At 42.8% G+C, this 19,147-nt stretch overlaps 1 protein-coding gene and 1 long non-coding RNA gene across 3 annotated transcripts; both read left to right on the top strand.

The window, feature by feature from the left end:
* The first annotated feature begins 737 nt into the window (after window positions 1-737).
* zmp:0000000881 (uncharacterized) lies at window positions 738-6,384 on the top strand. 2 transcript variants are annotated; one of them, XM_058747137.1, is made up of 6 exons: window positions 738-2,226; window positions 2,599-2,720; window positions 3,720-3,865; window positions 3,950-4,088; window positions 4,287-4,394; window positions 4,684-6,384. In XM_058747137.1, exons 2-6 carry the CDS (start codon window positions 2,709-2,711, stop codon window positions 5,437-5,439), a joined length of 1,161 nt encoding a protein of 386 aa, XP_058603120.1. In that variant the 5' UTR covers window positions 738-2,226; window positions 2,599-2,708; the 3' UTR covers window positions 5,440-6,384. The 2 variants fall into 2 exon arrangements, with proteins under 2 accessions (XP_058603120.1, XP_058603121.1); XM_058747138.1 differs by having other exon boundaries at window positions 738-1,128.
* Window positions 6,385-7,340: 956 nt separating this feature from the next.
* Window positions 7,341-18,427, top strand: LOC131522009 (uncharacterized). Its single transcript, XR_009266427.1, has 3 exons — window positions 7,341-8,229; window positions 17,811-17,850; window positions 18,266-18,427. It is a non-coding gene; the product is annotated as an uncharacterized LOC131522009 (long non-coding RNA).
* Window positions 18,428-19,147: the final 720 nt, after the last annotated feature.

Consider the following 19,147-nt stretch of genomic DNA (forward strand, 5'->3'; position numbering starts at 1 on the left):
ATTCAGTTATCAGACACGACTGGAACTTCGAATGGACTGGCTTCTATGGTCAGATGAAACTAAAAAATTAGCTTTTTAGCAGCAAACACTCAAGATGGGTTTGGTGCACACAGGGATAAAAAGTACCCCATGTGTACATTGAAATATACTGCTGTATTTTTGATGTTGTGGCCTATATTTCTGCTGGAGGTCCTGGACATCTTGTTTAGACACATGGCATCATGGATTCTATCAAATACCAACAGATAAAAAATCAATAAGTGACTGACTCTGTTAGAAATCTTATAATGGGCCATGATTCTTCAACATTTCTTCTCAGGTTTTCACTGTATGATAACCAGCACAACTCTCTGTCTCTCATTCTCTCTCTCTCTCTCTCTCTCTCAATTCAATTCAATTCAATTCAATTCAATTCAATTCAATTCAAATGAGCTTTATTGGCATGACTTGCACAGTATTGCCAACGCATTGTCCATTACATGAATAAGGAACAAACGATTATATAATACATAGAATAAGAATAGATCTGTAAAATAATTAAGTAAATAAGTACATGTATACTTTTTTTTTTTTCTTCTTTTTTGTTTTCCTTTCCCCACAAACAAGAAACACGAAAAATATTCAAGACATTGTTAAAATAAATAAATAAAATAAAATAAAAAACCTTTGTACAACATCTAAGAAATGATCTTGCTTCAGTTTTGTCCACTGGCTGATAGTCTTAGTTTGTGACAGGCTGATACATATCTTGCTGTGGAATTTTCCCCTAAAATGTGACGGTTTTTCCGCATTTGGTAATGCCATAAGATTTGGTTGAAATATGCAGCTCTAATGTTGTGATAGTAATCACAGTGCAGTAAGAAATGTTCCTCTGTTTCCACCTCTTTCTGGTTTGTAGTCTCTTTTCAGGTGTAAATGCAGCTCCATCTTCTTTTGTATTGTAGTGGCATCTTTCCAATAGGCGATGTAGTTTTGTTTTTTGTAACTGTGTGATTTGGTTGGGCCGGATTGTGCTGTGCTGGTTTGGGTATAGTTTGAGTACCAGCTGTAAAAGTGCGCTCTTCTGCAGGTTCTGCTGCTGCCACTGCAGGGCTTCAGTCTGGTAAGAGCTCGGATCACTGCATTCGGGTGGGTATTGTCCTAATTCAGCTCTGCACAAGTTGTTTGGGGTTGCTCTGTTAACTTTTAAAATGTTTTTACAAATTTGAGTGTGCATAATTTCAATTTCTTCTTTTTCCCATTTAGAGAAATCTTGGGGTTTTTTTTAGGTCCCCATATCTCACTGCCATATAGTGCAATTGGTTCGATTATTGCTTTTAGGATTTTTAGCCATGCAGGTTTGAATTGGAATTTCATACTGAATTGTATTTTTGATCATGTAGAAGACTCTCTTGCTTTCAGTGCATTCACAGCCAGATTGAAGTTCCCTGTTGAGCTGATTTTTAGTCGCAGATAGGTGTGTTCATGGGTGTGTTGGAGGACCTGGTTTCTGAAAGTGTATTTATTTTCCTCACACCTGGGTCTCTTTTGAAAAATCATTATCATTGTTTTTATACATGGTGCTGATTAGATCAAACGTTTTCCCTCCAATCCTATTTTCCAGTAGTTTTAGAAAGAATCTTTCATGCCAGATTGAATCAAAAGCTTTTTCAAAGTCAATAAAGCAAGCAAAGATTTTGTATTTGTTTTGGTGTACATGCTTATCAATGATAGTGTGGAGGGTATAAATGTGGTCAGATGTTCTGTGTTTGGGCAGAAATCCAATTTGACTTTTTTCCAAGATTTTGTGGGTTTTGAGAAAGTTTTGTAATCGTATGTTAATAATCAAACAGAATATTTCCCCCAGGTTGCTACTGACACACATGCCTCTGTAATTGCTTAGCTCAAACTTGTCTCTTTGTTTAAAGATGGGTGTAACAATGTTGAATAATTTGGTTATTGCAGTTTTGATTTTGTCATTTGTGTATTTGATCATTTCATTTAATATTCCATCAATGCCACATGCCTTGTTGGGTTTCAGTGCATGTAGTCTGTCTATTAGCTCATTTACTGTGATTGGGAAATCTAGGGGATTCTGATTGTCTTTTAATTTTTTTCTTTCAGGATTTCTAATTTGGTTTTTATTTCATTTCGAGCAGGATTTGTCTCAATTGTTTTGTACAGATTTTCAAAGTGTGTCCTCCATATGTTCTTATTTTGAATGGCCAGTTGTTCCAGAAGTTATTGGTATTTATTGATTTCTCCATTGTTTGAAATAATTGTTCTGTATGCTCTTCCTTTTTTGCTTTTAGAGTTTGTTTGTACACTTTAAGAGCTTCATGATATTGAAGGCGGAGTTCTTGGTTGTCAGGATCTCTGTGTTTTTTATTTGAAAGATTTCGTACTATTATTCTAATTCTTTTACACTCTTCGTCAAACCACTTTTCATTGGTGTTTTTTGGTTTTCTTTTCGATTATTTTTTTCAAATTGCACATGGATGCTGATTGGTGGAATATATCTGCAATGTCCTTTAGTGCCAGATTTATGCCAGATTTAAGCGCGCTCTCTCGCTCTCTCTCTGTTTGTCTTTCTTATCTGGTTTCTTATGTCATCTTCAGGTGTCCTTCCAGTGTTTAAATATGAGGGTGTGGTTAAAGAAGGAAGGTAATTAGTAAAGAAAATCACTGTTCCTGTTGTATTTGAGCACATTCATTGCCATCAGCCACATATGCTGATACAGGTAAGAAGATTCAATGACCATTGAACCAAACTCTTATTTTGTTGTGTGTTATTATGAAGGTCAGTGATTAGAGCTAGATGTTTCATGTCAATGATAGTGATGACATGGTTTCTGTTCTTTCTTCTGGTTTATGGTTATCAAGGAACCACTTCTTTTGTCTGTATAATTGCTGTAGGTTATTTGTGATGGTTGGATAATCATAACACTGAGGATATGGGCGGAAACATACTTAAACTATTTTGTTTCCAGGGGGTGGAGGGAAGTGGGTAAGAGGGTAATTTAAGCTAACAAATATTCAGCCATAAACTTAAAGGAAAGATGGCTTGATTTTATTCTTTGTGTGAAAGGGTTATGATTTCTTCTGCAATCCAGATCCAGTTTGACAGCATTTCCCCATGCAGCGTGTACAGGCTTAGCACAGCAGGTTTTGCCCAAAGGCGTTCCAACAAAACTCTTTGTGTTAGTGGATGTGTGCTAATGAATCTTTAGCTTTAAAAATAAGTTTTTCTATTACATATCTTAAGGTAACTTGATCAGGTAGAATGTCAGGTAGGGTTTAAAGAAAAACTGTATGACTTTACAACTATGTAGACATTTCTAAACTTATGTGATTATTTAAGTTTACTAATGATGGGGATTTCCTGTAAACATACCAGATGACCCATATTACATTGTATGTGCTGTTGGTGATTACTATTTCAAGACAGTCCTGTTTTGAGTACATGCAATTACATATGAAAACAAACACTGACATGAAGATACTGGCATGGAAATTTCTGACAGATTTCTGGCATAGATAGAATAGATAGATAGATAGATAGATAGATAGATAGATAGATAGATAGATAGATGTTTAAAGTTACATATCTAAATGTTTAATATTAGTACCTTTTGAAAGGGGACTGCCCCAGTGACAGCTTTTCTACCTTTTTTCTGAGAGTGTAAATAGATAGACGGATTGATAGTTTGTCATATTGGTGTGTACTGTAACATCACTAGATGGCGTACTCCACACAAACACTGGCTGCAGGCTGCTTTGGGAAAATATACAAGGAGAAGTTTGGAGACACATGGGCTGCTCTGAAGAGAGTTCCTATAGGAGTCATCAGCAGACAACAGCTGGAGAGAGAATGCAAAGTATATCAGTATGTATCTTTAATATTTCTTCATTTTTAACTATTTTAACTGAGGTTAAATTATAACCATGAAGCACACTTTTTTAACACCAGTAATGCTCGGCATACAAACGTGGTGAAGCTTCTTGGTGAACCTTGGATAAAAGACTCCAAGTGGAACATTCCTTTGGAGTTCATCTTTGGGGAAGATCTTGAGACGACCATCTTCAAAGTACAACTTTCTAAAATACAGGTAAAGATGTCTACCACAGCTCAAAAAAAAAAAAAATCTGTCACCCTGTACTTACCCTTCTCTCAAACCTGTATGATTTATTTCTTTAGTGAAACAGATTGAGAAGTTTAGCAGAATGTCCTGATTTGGTGCTTTTTTCCATATAATATAATACTAATACAATTGATAATGTCAACAATGTATTCTTGTCGTCTTCAGCTGACTCCAGCAGTGAAAGCCACAATCATCACTGGCATGTGTGAAGGTTTGCTCTATCTGCACAGTAAAGACATCGTCCACCAAGACCTCAAACCTGATAACATCATGGTGAGACAGACACAAATGTTCCTCAGTGGGCCAAGAATCAAAAATGGGTTTTTATTTTACTGTTCAGAGATATCAACTTTGTCTTGGATGTTGCTCCTAAAGTTCCTTTGAAGAATTCAATGAGGAATGCTTGAGCTCATATTGAAATCTATGTCTTTCGATTACAGATTTTGAGATTATATGTCTCAATTTTCTCTCAATTGAATTATAAATAATAATAAAGAACTTTTTTTTTCCATTTGTGTGGTCAGAATGAGCTATGAAACTTACTTTTATCATCCTGTTTCAGGTGGAGCATCAAACCCATCGTGCTGTGATCATCGATCTAGGACTGGCTAAATTCTTCAGAAACGGACTCTCCTCTGCAGTAAACTTGGGCAATGAAGCATATTCAGCTCCAGAGATCCTGCAGAATAATGGCATTCGTGACAAGCGCTCAGATGTTTGGGCCATGGGTAAAATCATAGCTGAACTCTGTGCTAGGATCAGGTTACCAACCCAATTTGTGTCTCCTGTCAAGATTCGTGAAACTCTGAAAGACCAGCCATACTGTAATCCAGTGTCCAGGATGGTGGAACCCAGTCCCAATTACAGAAGTACTATGGCTGGAGTCATCACAGACATCAGGAGAGCTGCTTCAGCTCCACCAGCAGACATTAGACCAAAAGACATCACAAGAGACATCACAAGAGACGTCACAAGAGACATTACAGTGGCACGTGGAAATGACATAAGGCCAATTCAAAAGTGGTGTCCACCAGGACCTCCTGCTCCTAAAGTGGAGGTAAATAAACATCCTATGTTATATTATCGGCAGGATCCACCTCAGCAGAGAGAGCTGGGAAAGGCAATGGTAGCGGCTAGAGGAGAGGCCTTAAACAAGCAGCTGTCTCTCATGTCATTTCCTTGCCCTCTCCCAGAAACCGGAAAAGTGACTCAGGAACGCTACATTGAGGAGAAAGGAGCTCTAGAATATAAAGAGATTGTCACAAAGGGAGGGAGAATCGTTAAGTATGAGAAAGTGCAAATAACCAAAGATTCTTAAAAATAGCACTTGGGAATAGACTTGTGTTCTGAAAAATGTTGGTGAGCATTTTTGATTTTACATAGATGAAATGCTTTTTAAAAAGAAATCCCAAACTGGAAAAATATGATAGTGAAATTGGCTTTATTTTAGGGTTTTGACATTGCTTATATCTTGTTTATATTCATTGAACAGTAATTTTGTCTCATTTGATGTAAAGTATAAACCATTAAAATGTCAAAAACACCATAGTGGTGTTCTGTTTTTCTGGCATTAATAATTTGTAGTACTGTAGCACTGTGTTGAAATTCATTTGCAGAAGTATATTAATTAAGTAACCATCCAGTATGCAGACGAGTATTTAAATAAATAAATGCCTATAGTGATAGAGGCTATTTACACTAAGTACAAATAGCAATGGATTCTTCTGTGTTAAAAAAGGATTTTCTGCTATTTATACTTATTGCAAATAGTGGCAATTATCTGCACCTCAGTATTGTAGTACATTATAAAACAGTATGCAATTATAACGTATTGAGTGCAAATTATAATTTTAATTCAAATTATTAAATGGATGCCACCTTATTGGGTCAATAAAGCCCTCCCTACACCCTACCCCTACCCCTACCCGTACCCGATACTTTCTTTTCAACTTTTAGATTATTTCCTTATTTTTTATTGAAAACAAATGCCTTTCTAATGTGATATGAGATTTAAAAAAGGAGAAAAAAGTTCGGCAAAAGGCAGATTCGAACTCGGATCGATGGCGTCAATAAGACTACATTATGCACTTTACCATTTAGGTAGAGTTGACTAGCCACGTTAGTGGGCGGAGTTTGTGGGATCTTTACTGTAATACTTTAGGTTGGGGTGCACAAGAGGAGACTGTGTTATTATATATAGGCTGTTTTTGTTTATTATGCGCTCCTCCGTTTGAGTGAATAAAGCTGTGTAAGTCTGTCCTTGCTTTTTGAGATGAAAAAGTCTCATTATTTATGGACGCCTCTTTGTGATCATTCAGCACCACACCACAGAGTTAATGTAAATAGCCTCTGCCAACAAACTCCGATCTAATATTAGAATTTTGTTAGGCCTATGTTTTTTTTTTTTTTTTTTAAGTTATCAAAGTTATTTTGTTTTATTTTTATTATAGTTGACGAGCAATAGTCCAAGCAGAAGCAAACAGAGTACAAAACGACAAGACTAAAGAAAGATCCAAGGCGGGCTATAAACTTCACGGCTGGCAGAGAACAGACAATAAACGAGATTCACAAGCTAGGATAAAGATACAAATGATCTCAGGCAATAAACTAGTGATGTGATGTTCGACACCGAGGCTTCGAAGCCTGTATCAAAAAAACGAAGCATCTGCAGTGAAGCACTGTACCGGAGCTTGATTCATTTTGCCAAAACCACGTGATCTGTGACGTCCGAAGCTTCGTTTTCGTACACAACCACGTGACTGCTTCGTATTCTGTTTCAAATAACGCAAACCAACCACTTGTGCAGTTTGAAGTGTCACTCACTTATTTGATAAGAATGAATCGATATAGGAATAAATATTTGCATGTGTAGTTTTGTGCATGTTCATTTTGTATTAATTCCCGCTTCACAATCACTTCAGCTGACCATTCTGATAATCTTCTTTTATTTTGATCATTTATGCATATCATATATTCTTGCCTATTTTTTCCACAAATTTATTCACAGACTCATTTATTCACATATTGTGTAAAACAATGACTGACATGTAAAAGATTAATTTATATAGAGTTAATACTTTCTTTGCTTTATTTTCATAGCACAAACTGATTTATTTTTACAGTTGAGGGTAAGCCTCGGTGCTTCGCAAAGCTTCCTTTTTCCATCACTACAATAGACTCAGACTCAGACTCAGACTCAGACTCAGACTCAGACTCAGACTCAGACTCAATAATGTAGCTATCACTGGGAGAGCGATAATCACAAGACAATACTCAGCAGTGAGAAAGAGGAAGTCCATGGCTTATGTAGCATGCCTGATTGAATTCAGCTGTGTATGTGTACTCAGTGCATTCAGCTGTGTATGTGTAATCAGTGCAATGGATGATGGGAACTGTAGTTCGGAGTGAAGTGCAACAGTTAGTGTGGTGCAAGAGTCCATAGTAGTGAGCGGGTGATCTCTGGTGGTGAGCGAACGGAAGTGCATGAACAGGATTCGTGACAATAGTAATCAAAGTATTTGAATTTGTTAGATATTTTAGTCTCTCAATTTCTGATTTTACTGATTTTGTTTAATGTCATGGCATGCTTTTCAGTTATTACAGTGTTCTGTTTTATTCTTAATTGAACAAACAGTAGGCTATTACACTCTTCAGCAAATAAAATACTTTGGCTTATCCTAGGCATCCAAACTTACAGTAATGACTAAATGTTCTTGAAACCAAGTGACATTGCCGAAATTTCTTAAGATGGATCGAGAGATACTTGATCATTGCTTTCACTTTCAGTCTCGGCTGTCTCAGGAACTTTATCAGTTGCTCATCAGTGGGTGTTGTTAATTTGGGTCTTAAATAAAAGCTCAGGTAGTAATAGTATCCAGATCACTTTCACTGGTTTGAAGACTTTGGTAAGTAAACATATGTTTTTTTAATGTTTGTTTTGTACAAATGTATGTTTTTGGTAAATCTTTATAAAAACTGTATTCATTTAAAATGCCTGTAAAAAACATTTAGCATTCTTAATTTTGACTTTGTCCACATCAGCTGTAATGCCTGTTTACCACACCAACTCTAACAACTTTGGAGACAAATCGGGAAAAACACAGCACATGTATGTAAACAAAGTACAGTTACATCAGTTACTTGGAATTGATCCTTTTTTTTATTGACTGCCTAAAAAATCTGTTTGTAGAGTAATGTCAATGATTGCTTTTATTTAAACTTACAGAGTTCCATTACACATAACCTGATCCTCATTTTACAAACAATATGGATTTATACTCAATACAAAACAGAAGATTTATTCTTAGTATAAATGTAGAAAGAGTGTAATTTAAGAGAGCAAACATTCAGTTACAGTCTAGGCTTCGGGGCCTGTGCTGTTCTACAAGAACATTCAATACTTAGTTTAATTTAAAGGTTATAGTTAGGCGCCCACTTCTGTTCAAAGTTGGGTACTGCATGTAATGTTGTAGAGTCCTTTTATGACAACATCATAATCACGAGTCAGATCTTCAGCAGCAGCAGAGAAGACCATGCCGTCATGGCTGCTAGTACTTCCCGATTTAAGTTGATCCGAAGGCACATTCGTTTTACGTTATTCCAAGATCGACAGTAAAGTTGAAGAAAAGATTCCTTGCGTCTGTTGTTATTTGAAGGCGTTATTTGTCTGCCAAATCAAGCAGGGCATTTGATAAGAGGGCAGAACAGTAAAAAGAATATCTTCAGTGACCAACTTCAAGTTTCTGACTCCACGGCGGGGAGCAAGTCAGCTCAAATAACGTGATCTTTCTTCTACCATGTCCAAGTCAAGCTCCAAGCCTGAATCTCTGAGGCAGGCATCGAATGCATCATGTTCATCGTGTCACTCACGTGGCTCATCAGCTGTGAACACAGCCGCCGCAATGGCTAGAGCAGAAGCGGAAGCAGCTAAGGCAGAAATAGCATTTGCTAAGAAAGAAAGTGAACTGAAAATAAGACAAGCACAGCTTGAGGCATCATTAGAGACTTTAAGGCTGGAAAAGAGAGCTGCTGCCATACAAGCAAAGGCAGAGGCCTTAGAAACGGCTGCAGAGCTAGAAAGCAGAGGGAAATCAAGTGTGATATAGTTACCTATAGAGGACACAACAGAACGCACACAGGCATATATATCAGAACAGACAAATAGAGTTGTGGATCCACAAATGCCAGTACTGGATGGGCCTTTTTATGATAACGGAGGCATTATCACTTCAGGATTGCAACAAACACGGGCAACTGGATCCCACTTGCAGAAGGAAGGTCAGTGTACCTTTTATGCCACGCCACCCAAGTCTCAGCCTGTTAATGCAGAGAGCGTGCAGTACCCTGCCATTTCACAATCAGCGGATGTATGCTTTACATTCCCGGTTCAGCATGAGGCACGCTCCCCATTACCTCCAGATATCTATATCTATACCCACCATCTGCAACATTTCAAGGCAGCAAGGAAAGGCGCAGAGACAGGCGAGTGACACTTGACTATTCTCAGACTCAGTCAGCTACCCCCTCACAAGCTGGACCATATCAAGGTAATTCGTACGCAAATAATCAAATGTCCAATGTCGTCAAGTTTATGGCAAGACGTGAGTTTGTGTCTACTGGCCTTTACGCAGTTTAATGACCATCCAGAGACCTTTAGAGCATGGAGGGCATCCTTCATAAATGCCACTAAGGACCTTAACCTCTCACCAAGTGAGGAGATGACTTGCTAGTTAAATGGCTAGGGCGAGAGTCAGCAGAGCATGCGAGACGAATTAGAGCTGTTCATATTAATCATCCACTACAAGGGCTCCATCTGATCTGGGACAGACTTTATGAGATATATGGCTCACCGGAAATGGTAGAGAGTTCTCTCTTCAAGAGATTGGAGAGTTTTCCCAAAATATCGAACAGAGACAGTCACAGACTGCGTGAACTGGGAGATTTGCTCATGGAGATTCAAGCAGCTAAGCAGGATGGTGATCTGATGGGTCTTTCCTATCTAGATACATCACGCGGAGTAAACCCAATAATACAGAAACTGCCATTCAGTTTACAAGAAAGGTGGCTCACAGTGGGATCTAAATACAAAGAGGACTACAGGGTTTCTTTTCCACCCTTCAAGTTCCTAGTAGACTTTGTAAGTCAGCAAGCTAAAATACGCAACAATCCAAGTTTCTCCCTTACGACTGTATGGGAAGAGTCTCGCAGACCGAACAAACCTGTTTTTCCTAAAGCTGTTGCGACACACAAGACTCAGGTCTCTGCTGAGAATCCATCAGCTGCTAGTGAACTCAAAAATAAGGTAAACCCAGTGAAACAGTGTTTTCTGCACGATAAGCCTCACCCTCTATCCAGATGTAGGGGATTTAGGATGAAACCTATGGAAGAGAGGAAATCATTGCTCAAACAACAAGGCATATGCTTTAAATGTTGCAGTTCCTTGTTGCACATGGCGAAGAACTGCGATCAGATCGCTAAGTGTTCAGAATGTGGCAGCATTACCCACATAGCAGCGCTCCATTCAGGCCCAGCACCATGGATGATTGATCCAAAACCCTCTACATCGGAGGTTCACAAAGTGAGTGAGGACATGCCTGTGGAATAAGAGGTTTCTTCAGCTTGTACAGAGGTATGTGGAGACAGTCAACTCCCACGCTCATGCTCCAAGGTGTGTCTTGTGAAAGTATTTCCTGAAGAACACCCAGAGAAAGCAGTCAAAACATACGTGATACTAAACGACCAAAGCAACAGATCGCTCGCAAGATCAGAATTCTTTGATCTGTTCGGCATTACAGAGTAAAACATTGCCTATTGTCACGGGATGGGAGAGACGAAGACTCAAATGCTGGCAAAAGGAATCTTCTTTATTAACAATTTACAAAATAAACAAAAACACAACTGAAACCACCCCGAAGGGGAAAAAGCCAGAGAAAACACAAGCACTGAAAACAAGACATACACGAGGCACAGGGCAGACATAAATCACAGGCATACCTGGCAAAAGTGAGACAAACGAGCCCAGAACAGAAAACACAGGGAGCTTAAGTAGGGACGGCAATCAGGAACACAGCTGGGGCAAATTAAACAATAATGAGGTGAGTGGAGTTTGGGGAATTGAATCCGGGAGACAGTGACCTCTGGTGGTGGGAGGGAGCATCGTGGACCCGGATTCATGACAGGACCCCCCCTCTAAGGAATGGCTTCCAGACATTTCCAAGCACCCAACCAGGGGGATGGCCAGGCGGGAACGGAGCAGGGGAAGGGGAGGGATGGGGGCCAGGTCCATGTGCTGGTGGGGGACCTGGGGACTGAGGCAGCGCCGGCGGGATGGGGACCCAGGGCAGAACCAGCGGCCACCACAGCAGTGTGTGCGGAGCTGCCACCCTGAAACGGGCAATGGCTGGCTCCGCTGCTTCGGGAGCCTTGTGAACGGGCGCCGCCGCTGCCTCGGGAGGATCATGAGCGGGCGCCGCCGCCTCGAGAGGAAGGTGAGCGAACACCGCCGCCTCGGGAGAATCGGGAGCTTTGTGAGCGGACACCGCCGCCTCGAGAGGAACGTTGTGTGCGGACACCGCCGCTGAGGACCGCGAGCGGACACCGCCTCGGGAACCTTGTATGCGGACACCGCCGCCTCGAGAGGAACGTGAGCGAACACCGCCGCCGGGAGAATCGGAGAATCGGGAGCTGTGAGCGGACACCGCCGCCGAGAGGAATGTTGTGTGCGGACACCACCGCTGGAGGACCGCGAGCGGACACCGCCGCCTCGGGAACCTTGTGTGCGGACACCGCCGCCTCGGGAACCCTGTGTGCGGACACCGCCGCCTCGGGAACCCTGTGTGCGGACACCGCCGCCTCGGGAACCCTGTGTGCGGACACCGCCTCGGGAACCCTGTGCGGACACCGCCTCGGGAACCCTGTGTGCGGACACCGCCGCCTCGAACCCTGTGTGCGGACACCGCCGCCTCGGGAACCCTGTGTGCGGACACCGCCGCTGAACCCTGTGTGCGGACACCGCTGAACCCTGTGCGGACACCGCCTGAACCCTGTGTGCGGACACCGCCGCCTGAACCCTGTGTGCGGACACCGCCGCCTGAACCTGTGTGCGGACACCGCCGCCTGAACCCTGTGTGCGGACACCGCCTGAACCTTGTGTGCGGACACCGCCGCTTCGGGATCCTGTGAGGATCGTGAGCGCCACCGCCGCCGGGAACCTTGTGTGCGGACACCGCCGCCTGAGGACCGCGAGCGGACACCGCCGCCTCGGGAACCTTGTGTGCGGACACCACCACTGGGATCCTGTGAGGATCGTGAGCGCCACCGCCGCTGGACGATCGTGAACGGCCGCCGCCGCTGACGACGATCGTGAACGGCTACCGCCGCCTCGAACCCTGTGTGCGGACACCGCCGCCTGGAACCCTGTGTGCGGACACCGCCGCTGGGAACCCTGTGCGGACACGCCGCCTCGGGAACCCTGTGTGCGGACACCGCCGCCTCGAACCCTGTGTGCGGACACCGCCGCCGGGGATCCTGTGAGGATCGTGGCGGACACCGCCGCTGACGATCGTGAGCGGCTGCCGCCGTTTGGAACGATCGTGAGCGGCTACCGCCGCCTGAACCCTGTGCGGACACCGCCGCCTCGGGATCCTGTGAGGATCGTGAGCGCCACCGCCGCCGAGAGGAACGTTGTGTGCGGACACCGCCGCCTCGGAGAATCGGGAGCTGTGAGCGGACACCGCCGCCGGGAACCTTGTGTGCGGACACCGCCGCCGGGGATCCTGTGAGGATCGTGAGCGCCACCGCCGCCTCGGGAACCTTGTGCGGACACCGCCGCCGAGAGGAACGTTGTGTGCGGACACCGCTGAACCCTGTGCGGACACCGCCTCGGGAACCTTGTGTGCGGACACCGCCGCCTCGAACCTTGTGTGCGGACACCGCCGCCTCGGGATCCTGTGATCGTGAGCGCCACCGCCGCTGACGATCTTGAACGCCACCGCCGCTGGACGATCGTGAACGGCTACCGCCGCCTGAACTCTGTGTGCGGGCACCGCCGCCGACGATCGTGAGCGGGCACCGCCGCCGACGATCGTGAGCGGGCACTGCCGCCTCGAGAAGGCCTGAGATGAGCCCTGCCCCTCAGAGAAAAGCTCCGCGGATATCCCGCCGGTAGCTTTGTGAGCGGGCGCGGAGCCTTGTGAGTGGGTGCCGCCGCTCCCCTCACCGACATCAGCGGAGGATCCTCCACGCTGCGTCTCAGCCCGGGGCGCCCAAAGAAAGACCCCGAGACACTGGAAGTGGCTGGCCCGATCCGAGGAGGTTCTGGAGCAACAGCCCAGACTGGGAGGGGGGCACCCTCTCGCAGCTCCACCTCCTTCAAGTAGATGACGTGGTCGACCATCTCCCAATAGGACCACGATCTAGCTCCCCAGCTCCTCCCGGTTGACAGGCTCATCCAGGCCCGCTAAAAACAGGTGGATGAGGGTGCTCCCTCTAATCCCCAGCTCCTGGCCTACCTCAAGAGGTCTTCGGCGTAACACCCAAAAGGGCGATTGTCTTGTGGGCAAGGATGCGGCCCACTGGCTGGGGCCTGGTTCCTCTGTCGACCAGGAGCTGGGTACAAGAAGATTCCCATTGCCGCTGAGTCTTCAAATGGCTCGTTTGTACTGTCACGGGATGGGAGGCGAAGACTCAAATGCTGGCAAAAGGAATCTTCTTTATTAACAATTTACAAAATAAACAAAAACACAACTGAAACCACCCCGAAGGGGAAAAAGCCAGAGAAAACACAAGCACTGAAAACAAGACATACACGAGGCACAGGGCAGACATAAATCACAGGCATACCTGGCAAAAGTGAGACAAACGAGCCCAGAACAGAAAACACAGGGAGCTTAAGTAGGGACGGCAATCAGGAACACAGCTGGGGCAAATTAAACAATAATGAGGTGAGTGGAGTTTGGGGAATTGAATCCGGGAGACAGTGACCTCTGGTGGTGGGAGGGAGCATCGTGGACCCGGATTCATGACACCTATACTCTCAGAACATGTGCAGGCACAGTTGAAACAGAAGGCAGGCTAGCACGAGGCTATCAAGTGGAATCCCTTGATGGAAGCTTAGTCTTACCCTTACCAGTGCTTCTTGAGTGCAACGAGATTCCCGATAATCGCTCAGAAATTCCTACTCCAGAATTGATTAGTAAGCACAGGCACTTAAAACATCTTGCCAGGTACATTCCAGAGCCTGATCATCATGTTCCCATTCTCCTACTGTTAGGCAGAGACATTATTAGAGTCCACAACGCCCATAAGCAAGTGAATGGGCCACCAAATGCCCCCTTTGCGCAAAAGTTGGATTTAGGATGGGTTATTATTGGGGACATGTGCCTTGGAAAAGTTCATAAACCTACCCTAGTCCAAACTTATCACACCAGCATTCTGGAAAACGGTCAGTCTATGTACTTTCACCCATGTCCAAACAATTACAATATCAAGGAGAGCACTCAAAGACTAGCAGAACGAGACCTATTTCAGAGAACAAAAGATGATGAGAAAACAGCCCCGTCTATTGAGGACAAACTATTTTTGCAGATCATGGACAGAGAAGTCTATAAAGATGAGGACAATTCATGGGTTGCCCCACTTCCATTCAAGCAGCCAAGGCAATATCTTCCAAACAATCGTCCACAAGCTGTGGAACGCCTTAATTCACTTTTACGATCTTTCAGAAGGAAGCCAGAGATGAAAAAGAACTTTGTAGCTTTTATGGAGAGGCTATTCAAGAATGATCATGCCGAAATAGCTCCTTCAGTCAGTCCCAATGAACAGTGTTGGTACTTACCTTCTTTCGGCGTATATCATCCTAAAAAGCCATCCCAAATCCGTGTAGTCTTCGATTCAAGCGCTAATAATAATAATAAAGTGCATCACTCAACCAGGTTCTCTTGTCAGGTCCTGACCTCAATAACAGTCTCCTCGAAGTCCTCATGCGTTTTCTCAAAGAGCCTGTCGCCTTCATGGTAGACATTCAACAAATGTTCCACTGCTTTAAAGTTCGACCTGCAGACAGGAACTACCTAAGGTTCCTTTGGTTTCATGAAAATAACCTGGAGAATGAGTTCACAGAATACCGTATGAAGGTACACATATTTGGGAACAGTCCCTCTCCGGCAGTGGCCATTTACTGTCTTCGTCGTGCAGCTCTAGAAGGAGAAGAGGAATTCGGTCAAGACGCCCGACAGTTTGTGGAGCAAGACTTTTATATGGATGATGGATTGAAATCCTTACCCTCCCCAGAGATGGCAATCAACTTGCTAAAAAGAACACAGGACATGCTGGCAAGATCCAATTTGAAGTTACATAAGTTGGCTTCAAACAGCAAGGAAGTCATGAGAGCGTTCCCATCTGAGGATTATGCCAACTCGTTGAAAGAACTGGATTTAGGTGTCAGTTCACTTCCTATGCAGCGCAGTCTCTGCCTACTTTGGAATTTGGACACAGACTGCTTCAACTTCCATGTTCAAAATGATTGAAGGCCTTACACTAGGTGTGGACTGCTATCAGTGATAAACAGTTTGTACGACCCACTAGGATTTGTGGCTCCAATCACAGTTCAAGGCAAAACACTGCTAAGGGAACTGACTGAGGATGCTGCTGACTGGGATTCACCCTTACCTGAGAACAATACCAAGAAGCTACGGGCCCACATCATTGTCAGGTGCTAAGTTCAAGGAGCTCTCTGTGTTTTCTGATGCTTCCGAGAAAGTAATTGCAGCGGTTGCTTACCTCAAAACAGTTGACTCAGATGGTAATTGTCATACAGGGTTCATCGCAGGCAAAGCAAGGGTAGCACCACAGCCAGAGCTCACTATACCTCGTCTGGAACTCTGTGCAGCAGTGCTGGCTGTGAACATAATGGAAACCATCACAACAGAGATTGCGGTCAAATTCGATGAGATAACCTTCTATACAGATAGCCGTGTGGTTCTTGGTTATATTTACAATGAGAAACGTAGATTTCAAGTCTATGTAAGCAACCGCGTACAGAGAATTCAGAAAAGCACTAATCCAGGACAGTGGCATTATGTAAGCTCGGAGCATAACCCCGCAGATGTTGCGAAACGACCCATAGCTCCAACCAAATTGCAAGACACCATCTGGTTCAGTGGACCCGCATTTTTGCATCACCCAAGAACAGAGACTCTCCCTAAAGCACCCTATGTACTTGTTGATCCCGATCAAGATGCTGAAGTTGAAGATCTGCCCACTGACAGACTCAGCGCAGAAGCCCCCTTCACAAATGTGGGATTGGATGTGTTCAGCCCCTGGTCAGTATCTGCTCGTAGGACAAGAGGCGGCTATGCAGAAAGCAAAAGATGGACAGTGCTATTCACATGTCTAAATATCAGAGCCATTCATATAGAGGTGATTGAGTCCCTGAATAGCTCCAGCTTCATTAATGCCTTAAGGAGGTTTTTGGCAATCCGGGGACCCGTAAAACAGATTCGCTCTGATAGAGGCACCAATTTCATTGTAGCTTGTAAAGAGTTGCAAATTCCTTCCAATGTGGATGAGAAGGCGTTGAAGCAATTTCTGTCCAATCACAGCTGCATATGGACATTCAACCCTCCGCATTAGTCGCATATGAGCGGCGCATGGGAAAGGATGATTGGGCTTGCCCGCAGGATCTTGAATTCTATGCTTCTTCAGATGAAACTCTCCTCCAAACTCACGCACAAAGTACTCACCACCTTTATGGCTGAAGTTGCTGCCATTATAAACAACAGACCATTGATTCCTGTGTCAACCGATCCAGCAGATCCTTCCATCCTAACACCTGCCACACTACTTACCCAAAAGACCGGTGCCAGTTCAGTTCCACCTGGGGTTTTTGGAAAGCCTGACCTGTACAAACAACAGTGGCATATGGTGCAAAGCCTCGCGAGTACTTTCTGGGATAGATGGCGTAAACAGTACCTTGCAACTCTACAGCATAGACGAAAATGGCAACATCAACAACCCAACATTTCCAAAGGATGCATAGTTCTGCTCAAAGACTCTCAGTCCAAACGGAATGACTGGCCCTTAGGCATCATAACAGAAACTTATCCCAGTCAAGATGGGAAAGTTCGAAAGGTTCAAGTAAAAATCATTGGAAAGGATGGACCTAAATTGTTCCTGAGACCAATCAAGGAGATAGTACTCCTTATACAGGAAGACTCTGAATAGAATATTCAGACAAACTGGAGTATAGGTTTGGCATTCCTTGAATACCAGACGTGGAGTGTGCTGTTCTACAAGAACATTCAATACTTAGTTTAATTAAAAGGTTATAGTTAGGCGCCCACTTCTGTTCAAAGTTGGGTACTGCATGTAATGCTGTAGAGTCCTTTTATGAGGACATCATAATCACGAGTCAGATCTTCAGCAGCAGCAGCAGAGAAGACCATGCCGTCATGGCTGCTAGTACTTCCCGATTTAAGTTGATCCGAAGGCACATTCGTTTTACGTTATTCCTAGATCGACAGTAAAGTTGAAGAAAAGATTCCTTGCGTCTGTTGTTATTGGAAGGCGTTATCTGTCTGCCAAATCAAGCAGGGCATTTGATAAGAGGGCAGAACAGGGCCATTCCTATTGTAAATTTTGTGAATGCTGTTTCTCAATGCTTAAATAGTTATTTTTTTTATTTATTTAAAGGTATGGACGACATATAAATGATGATTCTGATAATTCACAGGTAAGGGTTTGTGAAACATACAAAAATACTTTCTTTAAAAACAACGGATTTTTTAGTTTTTTTTTTTTCATTTTGGAAGCATTTTTTTCACTAATTTTACTGGAAAAACCTTTCAATAAGCGCACTGACATATTTTCACTATTTTTTTACAGTCATTGTCAGACATCCACAGATGCACAGAATTTAACCTGATTATTTATCTTTTTTTTTTTTACAGTGAACAAATGAAAAAAATTTGTAACTAAAAAACTGTCTCTAAAACCCAGTCACACCATACATTTAATCAGTATGCAGATGCTATTAACCGCAACCCTACACAGAACAAGTGATTGGAAAATGGATGGATGAATGGATAGATGGAGATGATTATGAATATAAAATAAAACCACCTCTTGTTTTCTCATTCATCTTTCAGGTGAACAATATGATGGTTTCATCAAACTTCTTTAAGGGCGCCACAATCCTTCAGTGGCTGGCACTCAACGTCAACAAATAACATTCAAGAATGGCAAAGTGTTTTGTGCTGAAGAAGTCAAATATTACACACCTGATTAAGATCTGTTGCACATCACTCAATAATTCAGCAATATTAATTATTTTTTTATTTTTAATGCTGTGCTCAATTAAATATGATTTCTTTCAAACTGTTTACTGTTCTTTTGTTATCACTGGTACAGTTTCTGTAATTCTGTTTGAGAGGAAAGATTCTTTTAAAGACATGGTTTTTCCAGTCTCATGAACTTCAACTGAAATAATAAAATTTAAATTAATTTAAGTACTTGCATGCTGCAGTGCTATATGCTGTTTATCCTCAATGATTTAGTTTTTTTTTTTTTTTTGACGATCACCTGTCATGAAAGTGAATAAATTCAATTCTGTGTCCTTGTATCATGAAAAAATCAACATGACTGGTGACTCCCATCATCATCTGATATGTATGAAAATATAATTATTATAATTAATGTTTGCATACATATCACATGTCACTACTACCATTTGCATATAGCTTAATGTGGTCCTCTATTCATTTTCAATCCCATGCTTCAACCTTTTATTTTCAAAAGAGAACAAACTAATAAATATTGTTGTTCATTTTTATATAATAATATATACAGTAATATAATATATTGAAGTTGATTTGACTGAAGTGAGTGAAATAAATAAAATCTTGTAATAAAAGATCAAGTAATAAAACTTGAGTAATAATAAAGAAATCGAGTAATAAAAAGATCTTGCTGCTTTGTGTGTAATTGATACATTTTGGATATATACTGGGTGCCTACATTGCAAAAACTAT

Source organism: Onychostoma macrolepis, chromosome 16, assembly GCF_012432095.1.
Source record: "Onychostoma macrolepis isolate SWU-2019 chromosome 16, ASM1243209v1, whole genome shotgun sequence".
Taxonomy (NCBI): Eukaryota; Metazoa; Chordata; class Actinopteri; order Cypriniformes; family Cyprinidae; genus Onychostoma; species Onychostoma macrolepis.

What these genes read in the sequence shown, in the direction of transcription:
- zmp:0000000881 (XM_058747137.1), top strand. An exon ending in TACAACTTTCTAAAATACAG is followed by an intron (nt 4,089 to 4,286) that starts GTAAAGATGTCT and finishes TGTCGTCTTCAG; the next exon opens with CTGACTCCAGCAGTGAAAGC. An exon ending in TCAAACCTGATAACATCATG is followed by an intron (nt 4,395 to 4,683) that starts GTGAGACAGACA and finishes ATCCTGTTTCAG; the next exon opens with GTGGAGCATCAAACCCATCG.